The sequence below is a fragment of the Pocillopora damicornis genome, chromosome 3 (assembly GCF_964200805.1).
Source record: "Pocillopora damicornis chromosome 3, jaPocDami1.2, whole genome shotgun sequence".
In the NCBI taxonomy this organism is placed as follows: Eukaryota; Metazoa; Cnidaria; class Anthozoa; order Scleractinia; family Pocilloporidae; genus Pocillopora; species Pocillopora damicornis.
Window position 1 is genome coordinate 12706791 of NC_142672.1, and position 16432 is coordinate 12723222.

Genomic DNA, 16432 nt, shown 5'->3' on the forward strand with positions numbered 1-16432 from the left:
ACTGTAGGCGCAGAGTCTAAGGCAAAACACGAACTTGCGGGAAACGTAGCAGGTACTTTTTGAGAGACACTTGCAAACGATGAGGTTGTTCGTTTGTTTTTCCACTGCTCTTCTGCAAATTTTAGCTTTGGAGCATGCATCCATTGAAACAACTAGCGACCCCTTCCCAGATGACATTCTGACGCCGTACAAGGATTATTACAAAACAAAGAGAACACACAGACATGTTCGTGAATGCCAACATATTTTATATGGTAATAGAACACACGAGACGCTTAAGATTCTGAGCCGCATAAAACCGGGTCAACCTTTCGTCCAGGTGAAGAATTTTTATCACAGATACACAAGAAATAATGTGGAAACGGACGTTGTCGGTCACGTTGTTTCTATAGAAGATCCTTTTCGGACATTTTCGGTTCTTGAACCGAGGGAAGTCGGGGGTTGTAGCGATCCTTACAAACGAGCTACTGTAGCAGAATCTGCGAAACAGCGAAAATGCTGGGTAGCTACAAATGCAGGTTTTTTTAGAACTAACGACGGCAAGTGTTATGGAAATGTTTTCAGTGATGGAAGAAAAGTCCAGGATTCTGGTGGAGTGCAAAATGCAAATTTCGGTATTCGCAGAGATGGTTCTATACTTGTGGGGTATTTATCCGAGGAGATGGTTGATGACAAAGAAAATCCCTTTGTGCAGCTCGTATCTGGTGTGATTTGGATACTGAGAAATGGCGTGGTGTACATAAATGAAAGCAAAACTGCGGAATGTCGCGACACTGAGGAAACAGGTTCTATGGACTTGTTTGCCGATGTTATGTCCGCAAGAACAGCGTTGGGACACGACATAGAAGGAAGGGTTATGATTGTTCAGATCGATGGAAAGACAAATCACAGAGGGCAAGTGTTAAACTTCGTTGCTTGATCTTATCTTTGCTGATCATTTGCCTAGAAGATGGAGATTTTTTTTCAGGAAGTCTGTTGTCACATATCACATGACTTGAGAGTACACATTCCCCTGATCCATTTCCATGGAGCTGTAGCCATTCTTCGCCACGTATTAGATTGTTTTTATTCTTTACTGACTGCCATTTGCTTTTGTGTTAGAAGGATTTTTGTACCTTTGACCTTGTTAAGAGCAGAATGTTGAATATTAATGTAATTGTGCTACTTGATACAACAAACACAGCTGTTTCAAGGCATAGTTAGGCATATTTTTGCCTGGGGTCTGTTTTTGGAACTTTTGTAGAGGATAGCAAAGGAGAGATCCTGATCCTGTTAAATGTATGAATGTGAGGTAAATTCATTTGATCTGTCATAAATTTAAAAGAAAAATTTCAAATCTTTCAGGGAAATCTTAAGGTTTTCATGAAACAAAAGAAAAAATTCACAGGACATGTACTGTATATTTCTGGAGGCAAATCATGCCTCATCCAGGGCCCAGTTGTACATACATATTATACAGTACATTATCCTTTATCCAGTGGATAGTTTATCCAGTGGATAGCATTATCCACCCTTCAAACTACCTGAGCCTGGTCCATAAATTTACAAATCATGCTTGCCTTTCCGTAAAATTCTCGCATCATGTATCAGTTTTGTGGCCTTAAGAATGAACACATTCAAACCCTTTGCTACCCTCTGTGGATGCCGTGTTCAGTGTCCTTTCCCCGAGAGCAGCTTGTAACCAAGCCTATGTAGAAGTATGTCATCAAAATGCATTTCTTTGTGTTCTTTTGTTTCTCTACTATGTTATTATTTTGTGATAAGTGATCAGTAAGACCTACAACTTGAAGTATGTTAGAACAATAGTGCAGTCAAACATGTTGACTTATGGGTTAATGTGAACAGGAGCTGATGATGTGTTTGGTTCAATTAGGATTGATCTGTACAGCTTTGCTAGTCTTTTATTGAAACTTGGTCTGGTGAATGCAATAAACCTTGACGGTGGAGGCTCAGCTACAATGGTAGTGAATAACACACTGGTAAACTACCCTTCAGATGAATGGTGAGTCTGTTACTCTGTTTTTTGATTTGGGAGCACAAATCAGATGTATTTTTAGGGCAATAATTTGTGTTTCCCAAAATTTTTTGCTTTTTTTTATTTCTTTCTTACAAATGGAATTCATAAATTCTTTGTAGAAGTAATTTGTTGGTGTTGACACTGTATAGTTTTACAAAATAATATGTATATTGTAATTTGAAATTATTTTTAATTAGTTCAGTTAATTTTCCTAATTTGATTTGAACTGTCCTTTGTTCAAGGAAATCTAAGATAATAAATACGAATCAACACATTTTGAAACCATTCAATCTAAATTCCATGCTTACCTACAACATAACAGAAGTGTTTGATTCTTTTTATAAGAAGCACATTCTTTTCCTTTTTTGGTACAGGGAGGGAGTGGGGACATTATGTTTTGGTCTTTATTGTAGTTCAATTTTATTCATAGTTCAAATTATTTCAAACTCAAAAGAAAATTGAGTACAAAATGAAACCACAGATGATATGTGGATTTTCTCCTCAACCTGAGTATACCCAAAATTTTTAAATCAGGAAAATTAAAAAACCGAGCCTTTTCCTTTTCCTTTTTTGGTGCAGGGTGGGAGTGGGGACATTATGTTTTGGTCTTTATTGTAGTTCAATTTTATTCATAGTTCAAATTATTTCAAACTCAAAAGAAAATTGAGTACAAAATGAAACCACAGATGATATCTGGATTTTCTCCTCAACCTGAGTATACCCAAAATTTTTAAATCAGGAAAATTAAAAAACCGAGTGCCCATATACTCGCCCATCCCAAAATTATTTCATTTTCTTCAAACAGGTTTAAAAAATTTCTTTTTTTACCTAAACTCTAGTGGTCTTTTCACATGCTCCAGAAAGGTATCAACAGTTGTGTGTGCACACGAGCCTGACTGCATACCTAAGGATTGTAATGGCCATGGACAGTGTATGATGGGGGAGTGTCTTTGCAACAGTCATTGGACTGGAGGTTCATGCAATGTATTAAAATGCAGACAACATAATTGTTCTTTAAATGGAAATTGCACTACTGAAGGTGAGATCACAGGCCTTGTTTGCCTGAAAGAATATCAGTGACACACATCAATGCAGTGACACACTCATCACATTTTGCCACATTTTGACATCATCTGTGATTTATTTGTATACTAAACAAACGCTCAGCAACTTGGAATATATTTGTTAAAGGTAATTTTTTTTGGGGGGGGGGGGTGGGGACTGGACTGATATTTTACATGATATTTGACTGAGGAACAATTAAGCAAACAGGAATAAATCAGTGTGTTGTTTTTTTCACAGGTGGTTGCTCATGTTTTCCTGGTTGGAAAGGAGAGAAATGTAATGAAGGTTGGTATAAATGATCCGAAAAAGAACTAAAGGAGGAATTGAAAGAAAATTTTTTTTAATGCAGTCTTTGTTAAACAAAGACATCTTAGTTTGAGCTTCATAATATCTATTCTCCCTAACAGTCTTCAATACCTTTAAGTTATTTCTTTTGATTTTTTTGCTCAGACTGAAGATTTTATCTCAATCAAAGTTGAAACAATACACCATAGTTAACCTTTTTTTTTTTTTCTTGTAACCTTTTTGCTTAAAAATGTATTACTATTGTAAGGAGAAAGTTGATTTTAGTCATTACTGAGAGTGAAATGAGTAAGCCACATGTTGACCAACATATAGGCTCAAACTTTTTCGTAATACAATTAAGAGTGCTAATTTGATTGAAAGAATATATATTTTCATTCTTTTTCAATCCTGATACTATACCCTGATACTTCTGTTTAGTTCCATTTATTTTTAAACCTGAAATAGTGAGTAGGTAATGCCAAGAAAGACTGCAGTAATATTTTCAAATTTTTTTGTGGCAGTTTTTATATAATATTCTCACCTTGTAACAGGTTGTGCATCGGGATTCTTTGGATTGAACTGCAGTAGAGAATGCCTATGTCAAAATGGTGGAACATGTGACCCAGTCGATGGTCACTGTACCTGTACCCTTGGATGGATGGGAACATTCTGTCAGCAGCGTAAGTGCTTTCCTGTCAGATGCTGATTTTGTCAAGAGAGGCATGGACCTGGATATTTTTACATGTACTTACGTGTATGAAATAATGTGAAACCATTCTAAAAGTTCTGTAGCCTCTAGCTATGAAACTGGAAATGTAGAGAGAGAAAGATAATTAGCAGCATTCAGTCTAGAGTTCCCAAACACTTAAAAGTAATTCAAAAGTCAAAGAGCAATCAAACATTTCTTTGCTTGCAATCAAGCATTAAACTTATTTCCATTTTAAATATGCTTTAATTTGAGAGAATACATACATAAATGCATAAACAAGTTGAAATACTTGTAACTTGTAAAACAAGAAAATAATGATTAAAATGTAGGTATGTGGACATCCCTGTTTAATCTACAGCTAAACCTCTTAGCATTCTGATTTGCACTGATTGAGACTATTTGAATAAACCTGAATAAATGCTAATTAAAAATGCTTCCTCTTTAAACTTGAACCACTCTTTGACTATTTCTAAGGACTAAATAACCCAACTTTTGAGTGCTTGTTATCTTATAAAGGAAAAGTGTCAACTTTGCCTAAAGTTTTGATAAAACTCTTGCATAAATTTTTTGATCAAAATAAAATTTTGAAAACAATAAATAAAATGTTTAATATAAAGCAGAGTGCAATGAATTGAATGTCTTTTTCAAGGCTATAACCAAAATGACATATCCTCCAGTAACCCTTTAACTCCCATGAATGACCAAAAGAGAATTTCTCCTTACAGTGTCAATACAATATCAAGCAGACAAGTGATGAGAATAAAGAAAAATAGCAGTTAGGGGATTTTAGTTGACCCAATCCCAAATTCTCCAAATTAACATGATAAGAATTGTATGGTAGATAGTAAGGAGAATTACAAATGAGATCTTGGGAGTAAAGAGTTAAGTGTCTAAAAGCTTTGTTACAGAAGTTCCACATCCTGTAATAATTCTGACCTCAAAAGACCCAAAACTATCATCTCTGAAGAAATGAATTGTTCTATATAAAACACAGTTTATTCCACAAATTAAAACCATGGGTGAAATCAAAATCATTAAACTATAATGTAATGTAAATTTTTATTATGGAATCAATTTAATCATAGATTAGCGTTAGCTTGCGCTTCAGATCATTGTCTGTATAACACACAATGCAACTCTTAACATCTTGTGACCATGGTTATTACTTTTAATAACAATTTTATTAGTGTTACATTATAACTATGTCATTCTTAAGGTCATTCACTTCTATTTAATCACAGTTTTAATAAATTACTTTATAGTCAAGTAAACAGTGGTGTGGGCATAGATAAATTGTCATAATCATGCAAAATTGACCAAAGATCAGCCATTATTTTGATAATAGATTACGAGTATCAGAATGATGTTATTTCTGCATAATTCACCACTGTAATCTCTCAAATGATGTTTCAGGCTGTTTTCATGGTAGTTATGGACAGAATTGTATGAAGATTTGCAAGTGCCCTGATACATGTGATTGTGATCCAGTAACTGGAGAGTGCTCTTCTGCAAGCAACCATAGTATGCTAAATTCTACTCAAAGATGTAAGTTTGATCCTTTCAAAGAGATCTAGGGGATGCACTTACATTATTCTTACTAAGGCAACAATAATTTTCCCAGTCAGTTTTGAGATGGATCTTTAACCCTCTAACTCCCATGATCTAATTGTCAATTCTCCCTTCCAGCTACTAAATATTTCCCTTGAAGTTAGTTACAACTTCTACCTGATAAGTTTGAGTATTCTCATTACCTTTTTGCTGGATAATGAATGGATATTATAGAGAGAAGTTAGTTGTTAATCACCTCTGGGAATTAAAGGGTTAAGGCAAAAAACCTTGTCTTCAGTGCATACTGAAATGCTAAAGAGTTTCTATAATCCCAACCTGAGTAGTTAGCACATTAACTCTTTCACTCCTAAGAGTAAACAATAGGCAATATCTCTTACATGTTCAATAAGGAGGTTGTCAACTAGGAGATTCATTTGACAAACTACAAGTTCTCAGAACAAGAATCCAGAGGATTGTATACAGACAATTAAGCAGAAAATTTAAATTTAAATCTTAGGAATGAAAAGGTCCCGGCTGCCATGAACCAAGTTCAACAGACCTTTGAAATTTCTCGTAATTGATAAATTATGGTGGAGGTGCTGTAAGGCATGAGCAGCCTTTTTTGTACCACCTAAGGGGTTATTACTAAAGGTGTGGCTGCGGTATTAAAAATTAAGGAAAATAAACCGTGTTTGAAACCACAGACTACTGGTAAGCTATACTGAGTCAAATTAATAAATTTTTATGTTATAGGGCTGCATTGTGAATTGGATTTGAAGATGAAGGGAGTTTCAACAAAGGAAACTGTGCTGCAATCAAATACTGAAAAGGGTGCAATTACAGAAGAGGAATTCAGGTAAAAGCCAAGAAACTATTTTTTTTTTAATTTACATGACAACAAAGCCTAAGACAAGCTTCCTCTCTTTATATATTACACATTAAGAAACCAGTTTTGTGATATTTCTAACAGTCTTTGAGAATTTTCAGAAAGATTTTCTGGGTAAATTTGTGTCTTGACCTTCCTTTCTTAAATATTTTATCATCAGTAAGCTTTGATTTCTGTATTGCCATTAATAGTTATTCCTCCTACTGTTAAAGTATGATTCTGTGTCCAGCTTTTGCATCCTTGAGGTTTTTAAGTTCAGGAAACCAGACTCAGAAATCTAACAAGAACTTCTGTACAGTCTATAGTTTATTCCATTGTGTAGAACTCTTCCATGAGTGTTGATTTCATTGTTTCTTTTTTCAGTAAGTTCTTTCTATGGTTTGTGGCAGTGATCAGTCTCTGTGCCATCAGCTTATTAGCCAACCTATTTCTGATATATCTGGCCTGTAATCAAGCTACAAAGAAAGCTGTCAGTTTTAATGGCAACAGAAAACATGAGCGTCTACATCTGTTCAATGATGATGATGATGACGAAGATACCTTGTAATATACTGTTGATGATTTAAACTAGCTCATTTGACATGGAGATAGAGGAAAGGAGACTGTTAAGCTATTTTTTCACAGACCTCCCTTCCAAAATAGAAGATGAAAATTAAAGTTTATGTGATACTGAACTACACTGGAAATTTTTACCAGCACCCTCTGTAAACCTTTTACCAGTTTGTAACAATTTTTGTGGGGTGTATGGGTTGGACCAAATATCTTGAAAATAAGTAGTAAATGATTTGCACTGACTGGAGATTTTTTGATGCACCATTTTGAATGTTTTTTTCCTTGTGGTTTTAAAAAGCATTTTTAAAAAAAACATTCCTAGGTTAGAGGTGGTAATAGAAGTGACAAGTGAGTGAAGAGGGAGGCTACACCTCATCCTCACTCACTGGTCTAATTTGTCATTTTGATACCAGTTCCATGCATTTTCAGTCTCACCAGTCCAATGGCCATTGAAACTCTCAATCATAAAAATTTTGCAGTCACTCACTTGAAATTAAGCTTGTTGCACAGGCTAAATGTTATATAGAGATGGTTCTAGCAAAGAAAGATAAAAAATAAAAGTTGTAAGATAGTGATAAGTACAATGATATTTTTATTTAAGTATTGAGTTTTCTGATAATGAAAACTCTTGAACTAAGGTACTGTGTGGAAGACTTTTTGAGGCCTTCTACACCTTTTGTAGCCTGATGTAAAAGAAAGTTTTTATCTCATTCTAAAATTTTACAATTTTTTGGGGAAGAAAAGTTTCCTCTCTTATTTCTAGTTCAAAGGAGGAGAAATTTAGATTTTAATAAATAAATTATTAGTGTCATTAATTAGATTGAAATTAGTAAGTTACATAAAATTGTTTAGTTAAGATTACAATGTAACAACAGATTGACTTATTCTAAGTTTGTTTTTATTTATATTGTTTGTCAAACCTGATGTAGAAAGTAAGGTTACTTGCAATAAATTAACTTTATAATCAAGGAATAATTGATACTCACTTAATGCCGCAGTGCAAAACACACCAATCAGAGGATATTTATATTTATTTAAAAGTAGACATTTGATTATGTGAGAGTTCTAAGTTTTTTAATAAACATGCAAACATGATCAGCATTTATAAACTATGGTTGGCTACAACTTTCAAGAGAAAGGATGCCCTCAAAGAATTGCATGAAGAGTTGTAATTGAGGAGTGATATGCATTCACTTCTTTTTCTTATGGAATTATTTTGTAACCCTTTGATGCCCATGTAGTAAAGAGTCACTGACAATTCGCGGTGAATCTTTGATCAGGGAAATGATGTCAGGTCTGTCTACATTTACAGAAGTGGAAGAACAAGAAAGGGCCAAAGTGCTGCTTGGTAATCAAATTTAAATATCTAAGGGGGGTAAGGGAGAGGGGAGAGGTAGAATTTTTATCTCGCACCTCTTTGATGTGGGGCCAGTCCTTGGAATTACTGCCAGGCAATGCTCAAATGACCCAGATTGACTGTTCACTTGTACCTTCACAAGCTTTTGGATGGGTCTAGAAACTGCAAGTTTTTTCCCAAGAATCCAAAGCATTAAATCAGACCTGGGCTTGAACCTGGACCTCACTGTGCAGCCACTGTAACCTTGTCCACAGTATTTCACAAAATTAATAAATCTTGGCTTTCTGCTAAATATAGGTTAGAGTTATGATATTTGGATGTTAAGGCTTAATTTGATACAGTATTATATCTGGTTAGTTCATGATCCAAGGGAACATCTCGAAATAGGAAATTGTTATTAGCCCAAAAAAGGAACAGCTTTAGCCTGGGAAAAGACCTTTATTGGCACTGCGGCCCTAGCAGTGCCAATAAGGACTGATGCAACCGTTCTTAAAGAGAGCAGGCTTGCTCACTGGGATTTCAGGATAACCCTTGAAAACAAAACTTCCACTAAGCTGCTGAAGAATAATTTGTGGCACTCACTCTCCTGGTTTTATTGTGATAGCAGATTTTACAGATCAACCCTATGACTATTAAGGAGCTACCAAATTACAATGTTATTTGTTCAATAAAATCAAAAGGAGAAAGAAAAAATCCTACTTTCCCGTGTCAAAGTGAAGCAAATACTGCCCACCAGCCAAAGAGAGCTCACAGAGTATGCATCTGGCATACTGCTGGGCTCTGCTATTTGTCAAAAGCATTGTGTGTAAATAAAAAAAGAAAGGTGGCTAGCTTTTAGCCTGTTTATGGATTGACCATAGATATCATTTGATTAACACAAAAGTCTGGGACAAGAAAGCATGCGAGTCCCACATCAGTAATTGAGCCCCAAAACTGCATATTTCCTGCACTACTGCTCTACCACTGGTGGTTTACTAGTGGTTTTGTCACATGTCAGCCTGAGTTGAAAAAATCTGTTTTACAAAATTATGCCAAATTCGGCCCAACTTCAACTCCTTGTTTCAGCCAATAATTTACGTGACCAAACACAAACAAAGTGGACTTTATCAAAGCCACGATGACACCTTATAAAGCCAATGTTTCATCTTAGGTAACTTGGCCACAAGTTCTAAATAATTAAGTTCCACATCACCCCCCTAAATATATTTACTCGATACAGTTAGTTAGATATAAAGTGTGAAAAAGTATACAAATGTTACACAGATAACTTGAAGACATAAAGGGAACTGAAAATTAACACGAACAAGTTTTTCTTTGTCTTATGGTAATAGCAAAAAGAGATTTCTTGTCTATGTTATGGTCACATGTAACTAGTCAATATAATTGTTTTACCTCGTGCATGTGTTCTTTCATATGACTTTCTATCCTAAATAACAACGTCAAATTCTATAATTCTCTAGTGAGTAATATTTCTATTTTCTTCTTCAGTCAGTTACACTAGTATGAATCGTTATTAAATTTCATTCTGTTTGATACTGTAGGTATTTCTTTTTCAAAGAGAGAATTCAACTTTGCGGCTCTTGAAGTCGCATATTATTCCTCAAAAACGAAACCAGTCCATCCATGAGTTGTTGTCGAACCAGCGATCCAGGACCGCCACTCAGGAAAGCAATAAGAGCTAGGTAATCGTCGATCGCCACGTTTTCGAGGATTTCTTTAACACTGTCGTAAAGAAGTTGCCTGTCGTTAGCGTTCATGTCTTTGATCACTTGGGAAGCAGGCTTGAAATCTCCCGAAGTGCCATAGGCTAATGCTCCGCCAACAGCGCCTCCAACGGGCAACCCGGCCGGTCCACCAAGAAGTCCTCCAACAGTCGTAGTAATTCCTACGATAACACCGCCATAAGCAGCACCTCTGAAGGTTACTTTAAGTTCATCTTCATCGGCCAGAATGACCATAACACGCTGCAAATCAGTCACGGAAACCGGCATGTCGACTGAAGGAAAGCGAAAGTACTCACAACAAGGAAACAAAACGAAAGATCAGTTCCGGTAGACGGCTGGGACTTTCCTCATTGTTGTTAGCCTCATTTCTATGTTTGAGTAGACATGAGGTCATCAGGTGTCTAATTATAGCAATAGGTATGCAACGCGTGCAATATAACAATAAAAAAATATCTACTAAGTCACCTCTAATACGTAAATAGTATACAGAAAATCCTTTATCGAGCTCAAAGTTAAGGAGAAAGGAGTAAAATAATTATGTCGAGTAGCAAGTTCTTTAATTTTTCTTCGCGTGAATCCTTCGCACGCCGTTATAACCGGCGCCTGTACCAAGTTATCAAATTACTTCAGCTGCAATGGATGAATATATTAACCTCCACATTAGTTAGTACTGATTACTAGCCCTCAGTCGCTTATTCTAAGGTTTACGCGTCTATAATTAAACTTAAAAAAGGCCATTTCTTGAATGAGAACATTATCTATAGAAAAAGTTGATGGATTGCATGTATCTTCGGTTCCAGATTAAACATGTTAAAAGCGTCGTTTGTGAGAGAATAATAAGACTTCATTGACATGTTTGATTTTGTCCAGATACATCTATCAACACAGACAGTTTGGAAGATTGCGAACGTTCGAGAGATACAGACCTCTTGTGATTAGACCAGAACCCAGATGATTTCTTGTGCATTGTCTCTTTTACACACTCTTTAGATATTCATTTTGCAAAAAGAAAAAAGAAACTTAGTCATCTATCTAATAAGACTATTTATTTTTTAATTTAGTGATTTTTTTTTTTTAAGTGAATGAAGAATCGAGGGTGACGCAGAGGGCGAGAATGAGCTCCTTCATGGACCACGTGGCTTGCGTCCGCTGGCCTGAGAGATCAATCCCGTCACTCCCCTTCCACCCCCTCCCACCCCCCCCCCCCCCCCCGAGGAAAAAAGGTAATCAAAAACGGAAGAAAGTAAAAAGAAACAGAAAAATGACAGGTTTTCCGCTAGCTGAATTTTCGCGAGTTTGTCCATTTACGAGAGTACAAGCTAAGTGAAACTGACTCGTCCTCCTTGCTAATATGTTTCGCTCGAGTAAAAATCACTCAGAATCACGGTCAAACAAGATACACTTTCCTGATATTTTTACATCAATATATATTGTTATTTCAATAAAAGTATATTTTCATCGAAATCGCATTGTTCTGTTATCAGTTTGTAAAATTCATAAAATGTGATCAATGAGTTAAAACTCGCCATGGCAATGGTAAATTTTTGCCAAAAATGTTTCTTATTTGAATAAAAGCTACCCTCAAAACTACAACCTGACGGGAAATAAAGACGATAAATTGAACAAGAATCATTCAAGTATACTAAAGAACAAAGCATCACAGTTTTTTTTAGATGAAAAAGTCTTAAACTGTTTTATGTCGTGAAAACAAGAATAACTTCCATCATTTTATCATGCACGGTTATTTGCATGTTTGTGCGGCTCTGTAGAAAATCTAGTGTCAATGCGTATTTCAAAACTTTCCTAAACAATAGAGCAAAATGGAAGTAGTGATAGACAATAAATTACTGGAAAATTTTTACTGTTATCCTTGCCAGTTTTGTGAAATTTTCCACATGGTTTTCAGGTTTCCTGTTGTTTGCTGCTTGGTAATCAAGTTTAAATATCTAAGGGGGGTAAGGGAGAGGGGAGAGGTAGAATTTTTATCTCGCACCTCTTTGATGTGGGGCCAGTCCTTGGAATTACTGCCAGGCAATGCTCAAATGACCCAGATTGACTGTTCACTTGTACCTTCACAAGCTTTTGGATGGGTCTAGAAACTGCAAGTTTTTTCCCAAGAATCCAAAGCATTAAATCAGACCTGGGCTTGAACCTAGACCTCACTGTGCAGCCACTGTAACCTTGTCCACAGTATTTCACAAAATTAATAAATCTTGGCTTTCTGCTAAATATAGGTTAGAGTTATGATATTTGGATGTTAAGGCTTAATTTGATACAGTATTATATCTGGTTAGTTCATGATCCAAGGGAACATCTCGAAATAGGAAATTGTTATTAGCCCAAAAAAGGAACAGCTTTAGCCTGGGAAAAGACCTTTATTGGCACTGTGGCCCTAACAGTGCCAATAAAGACTAATGCAACTGTTCTTAAAGAGAGCCAGCTTGCTCACTGGGATTTCAGGATAACCCTTGGAAACAAAACTTCCACTAAACTGCTGAAAAATAATTTGTGGTACTCACTCTTCCTTTTTTATCGTGATAGCAGGTTTTACAGATCAACCTTATGACTATTAAGGAGCTATCAAATTAAGATGTTAATAGTTAGATAAAAGACAAAAGGAGAAAAGAAAAAATCTGACTTTCCCATTTAGAATTGAAGCATAGATTATCCACCAGCCAAAGGCAACTCACAGACTATGCATCTGGCATACTGCTGGGCTCCGCTGTTTGTCAAAAGCATTGTGTGTAAATAGAAAAAGAAAGGTGGCTAGCTCTTAGCTTGTTCATGGATTGACCATAAATATCATTTGATTAGCACAAGAGTCTAAGACAAGAAAAACATGTGGGTGCCCCATCAGGAACTGATCCCAAAAACTGCACATTTCCTGCACTGCTGCTCTGCCACTGGTGGTATACTAGTGGTTTTGTGCCATGTCAGCCTGAGTTGAAAAGATTTGTTTTACAAAGTTATATCTGAATCAGCCTAACTTCAACTCCTTGTTTCAGCCAATAACTTACGTGATCAAATACGTAAACAGAGTGCACTTTATAAAAGCCACAATGACAACTTATCAAGCCAACGTCTTATCTCAGGTAACCTGGCCCCAAGCTCTAAACAATTAAGTTCCACATTGTCCCTAAATATATTTATTCAATACAATAAGTTAAATATAAGGTGTGAAAAAGTATTACAAATGTTACAGAGATAACTTGAAGAGATAAAGGGAACTGAAAATTAACACGAACTAGTTTTTCTTTGTCTTATGGTAGTCAAAAAAAATTTCTTGTCTATATTGTGGTCACATTAACTAGTCAATATAATCATTTTATCTCGTGCATGTGTTCTTTTCATATGACTTTCTATCCTAAATAACAACGTCAAATTCTATAATTGTCCCTTGTGAGTAATATTTCTATTTTCTTATTCAGTCAGTTACACCAGTATAAATCGTTGTTAAATGTCATTCTGTATGACACTGTAGGTATTTCGGCTAAACTTCAGAATACCCCGCAACTCATTTACATGTGTCGGGAGGCTTTGAAGATCGAGGCATAACACAATAGACGCTATTCTTATTCAATGACATGTAAATAAGTTGCGGGGTATTCTGAAGTTGCTCCGGTATTTCTTTTACAAACAGAGGATTTAACTTTGAGGCACTTGAAGTCGCATATTATTCCTCAGAAATGAAACCAGTCTGTCCATGAGTTGTTGTCGAACCAGCAATCCAGGACCGCCACTCAGGAAGGCCATAAGAGCTAGGTAATCGTCGATCGCCACGTTTTCGAGGATTTCTTTAACACTGTCGTAAAGAAGTTGCCTGTCGTGAGCGTTCATGTCTTTGATCACTTGGGAAGCAGGCTTGAAATCTCCCGAAGTGCCATAGGCTAATGCTCCGCCAACAGCGCCTCCAACGAGCAACCCAGCCGGTCCACCAAGAAGTCCTCCAACAGTCGTAGTAATTCCTGCGATAACACCGCCATAAGCAGCACCTCTGAAGGTTACTTTAAGTTCATCTTCATCGGCCAGAATGGCCATAACACGCTGCAAATCAGTCACGGAAACCGGCATATCGACTGAAGGAAAGCGAAAGTACTCACAACAAGGAAACAAAACGAAAGATCAGTTCCGGTAGACGGCTGGGACTTTCCTCATTGTTGTTAGCCTCATTTCTATGTTTGAGTAGACATGAGGTCATCAGGTGTCTAATTATAGCAATAGGTATGCAACGCGTGCAATATAACAATAAAAAAAATATCTACTAAGTCACCTCTAATACGTAAATAGTATACAGAAAATCCTTTAACGAGCTCAAAGTTAAGGAGAAAGGAGTAAAATAATTATGTCGAGTAGCAAGTTCTTTAATTTTTCTTCGTGTGAATCCTTCGCACGCCGTCATAACCGGAGCCTGTACCAAGTTATCAAATTACTTCAGCTGCAATGGATGAATATATTAACCTCCACATTAGTTAGTACTGATTACTAGCCCTCAGTCGCTTATTCTAAGGTTTACGCGTCTATAATTAAACTTAAAAAAGGCCATTTCTTGAATGAGAACATTATCTATAGAAAAAGTTGATGGATTGCATGTATCTTCGGTTCCAGATTAAACATGTTAAAAGCGTCGTTTGTGAGAGAATAATAAGACTTCATTGACATGTTTGATTTTGTCCAGATACATCTATCAACACAGACAGTTTGGAAGATTGCGAACGTTCGAGAGATACAGACCTCTTGTGATTAGACCAGAACCCAGATGATTTCTTGTGCATTGTCTCTTTTACACACTCTTTAGATATTCATTTTGCAAAAAGAAAAAAGAAACTTAGTCATCTATCTAATTAGACTATTTATTTTTTTACTTTAGTGATTTATTTTTTTTTTTAAGTGAATGAAGAATCGAGGGTGACGCAGAGGGCGAGAATGAGCTCCTTCATTGACCACGTGGCTTGCGTCCGCTGGCCTGAGAGATCAATCCCGTCACCCCCCTTCCACCCCCTCCCACCCCCCCCCCCCCAGAAAAAAGGTAATCAAAAACGGAAGAAAGTAAAAAGAAACAGAAAAATGACAGGTTTTCCGCTAGCTGAATTTTCGCGAGTTTGTCCATTTACGAGAGTGCAAGCTAAGTGAAACTGACTCGTCCTCCTTGCTAATATGTTTCGCTCGAGTAAAAATCACTCAGAATCACGGTCAAACAAGATACACTTTCCTGATATTTTTACATCAATATATATTGTTATTTCAATAAAAGTATATTTTCATCGAAATCGCATTGTTCTGTTATCAGTTTGTAAAATTCATAAAATGTGATCAATGGGTTAAAACTCGCCATGGCAATGGTAAATTTTTGCCAAAAATGTTTCTTATTTGAATAAAAGCTACCCTCAAAACTACAACCTGACGGGAAATAAAGACGATAAATTGAACAAGAATCATTCAAGCATACTAAAGAACAAAGCACCACAGTTTTTTTTAGATGAAAAAGTCTTAAACTGTTTTATGTCGTGAAAACAAGAATAACTTCCATCATTTTATCATGCACGGTTATTTGCATATGTTTGTGCGGCTCTGTAGAAAATCTAGTGTCAATGCGTATTTCAAAACTTTCCTAAACAATAGAGCAAAATGGAAGTAGTGATAGACAATAAATTACTGGAAAATTTTTACTGTTATCCTTGCCAGTTTTGTGAAATTTTCCACATGGTTTTCAGGTTTCCTGTTTTTCTGAATTCAATTGAACCTTTCCAATTTCAACCACGTTCTTGTTCTAGTGACGACAAGCTCCTTTCCTTCATTCTCTTCATTCATTCGATCACATTGAGCCTCAGTTCTACCTTCAAATAGCACAACAGCACATCCAAAAATCGTCGTTTGAGATCGGGGTCGGTGGCAACTTTAGCGTTCAGGGCAACAAAGTTTTGAACATGGCTATCTTCTATAAGGTAATTCATATACGCAAACATCGCTTGCCTCTGTTCTTTGTCCATATCCATCAAGTATTGGTCTAATGGTATTGTGGTCGATTTTCCTTTCCAAGCAGCTAGTGATCCGCCGACTAGGCCTCCCACAACAACACCAAAAGGTCCACCACACACACCGCCAACAGTGGCTCCAATGCCTGTCAGAAATCCTCCTTTCAGGTGCTGGCTATTTGTGATCTGATAATTCCTTTCGCCCGTGATCAGGGCCAAAAGACCCACAAGGTCTTCGGGTGTTACAGGCATCTTGAATTTATGGTGGACGTACAGTAAAATTGAAAAACAAACTTGGATAAGAGATTGGAAAATGC

At 36.4% G+C, this 16432-nt stretch overlaps 4 protein-coding genes across 4 annotated transcripts; 1 reads left to right on the forward strand and 3 right to left on the reverse strand.

Moving 5' to 3' along the window:
- Positions 1-2: 2 nt before the first annotated feature.
- On the forward strand, positions 3-8157 carry LOC113675618 (N-acetylglucosamine-1-phosphodiester alpha-N-acetylglucosaminidase). The gene is made up of 8 exons (XM_027192213.2): positions 3-894; positions 1874-2002; positions 2857-3056; positions 3320-3367; positions 3919-4047; positions 5490-5621; positions 6378-6480; positions 6874-8157. The coding sequence occupies exons 1-8, from the start codon at positions 80-82 to the stop codon at positions 7055-7057; spliced, it is 1740 nt and encodes a 579-aa protein (XP_027048014.2). The 5' UTR covers positions 3-79; the 3' UTR covers positions 7058-8157.
- An 830-nt stretch (positions 8158-8987) lies between these two features.
- Positions 8988-11310, reverse strand: LOC113675636 (protein C19orf12 homolog). The gene has a single exon (XM_027192229.2). The coding sequence runs from the start codon at positions 10408-10410 to the stop codon at positions 9985-9987; it is 426 nt and encodes a 141-aa protein (XP_027048030.2). The 5' UTR covers positions 10411-11310; the 3' UTR covers positions 8988-9984.
- A 2455-nt stretch (positions 11311-13765) lies between these two features.
- Positions 13766-15112, reverse strand: LOC149048278 (protein C19orf12 homolog). Its single transcript, XM_089199712.1, has one exon. The coding sequence runs from the start codon at positions 14212-14214 to the stop codon at positions 13789-13791; it is 426 nt and encodes a 141-aa protein (XP_089055838.1). The 5' UTR covers positions 14215-15112; the 3' UTR covers positions 13766-13788.
- Positions 15113-15356: 244 nt separating this feature from the next.
- LOC113675623 (protein C19orf12) lies at positions 15357-16367 on the reverse strand. Its single transcript, XM_027192216.2, has one exon. The coding sequence runs from the start codon at positions 16365-16367 to the stop codon at positions 15948-15950; it is 420 nt and encodes a 139-aa protein (XP_027048017.2). The 3' UTR covers positions 15357-15947.
- Between the last annotated feature and the right edge of the window lie 65 nt (positions 16368-16432).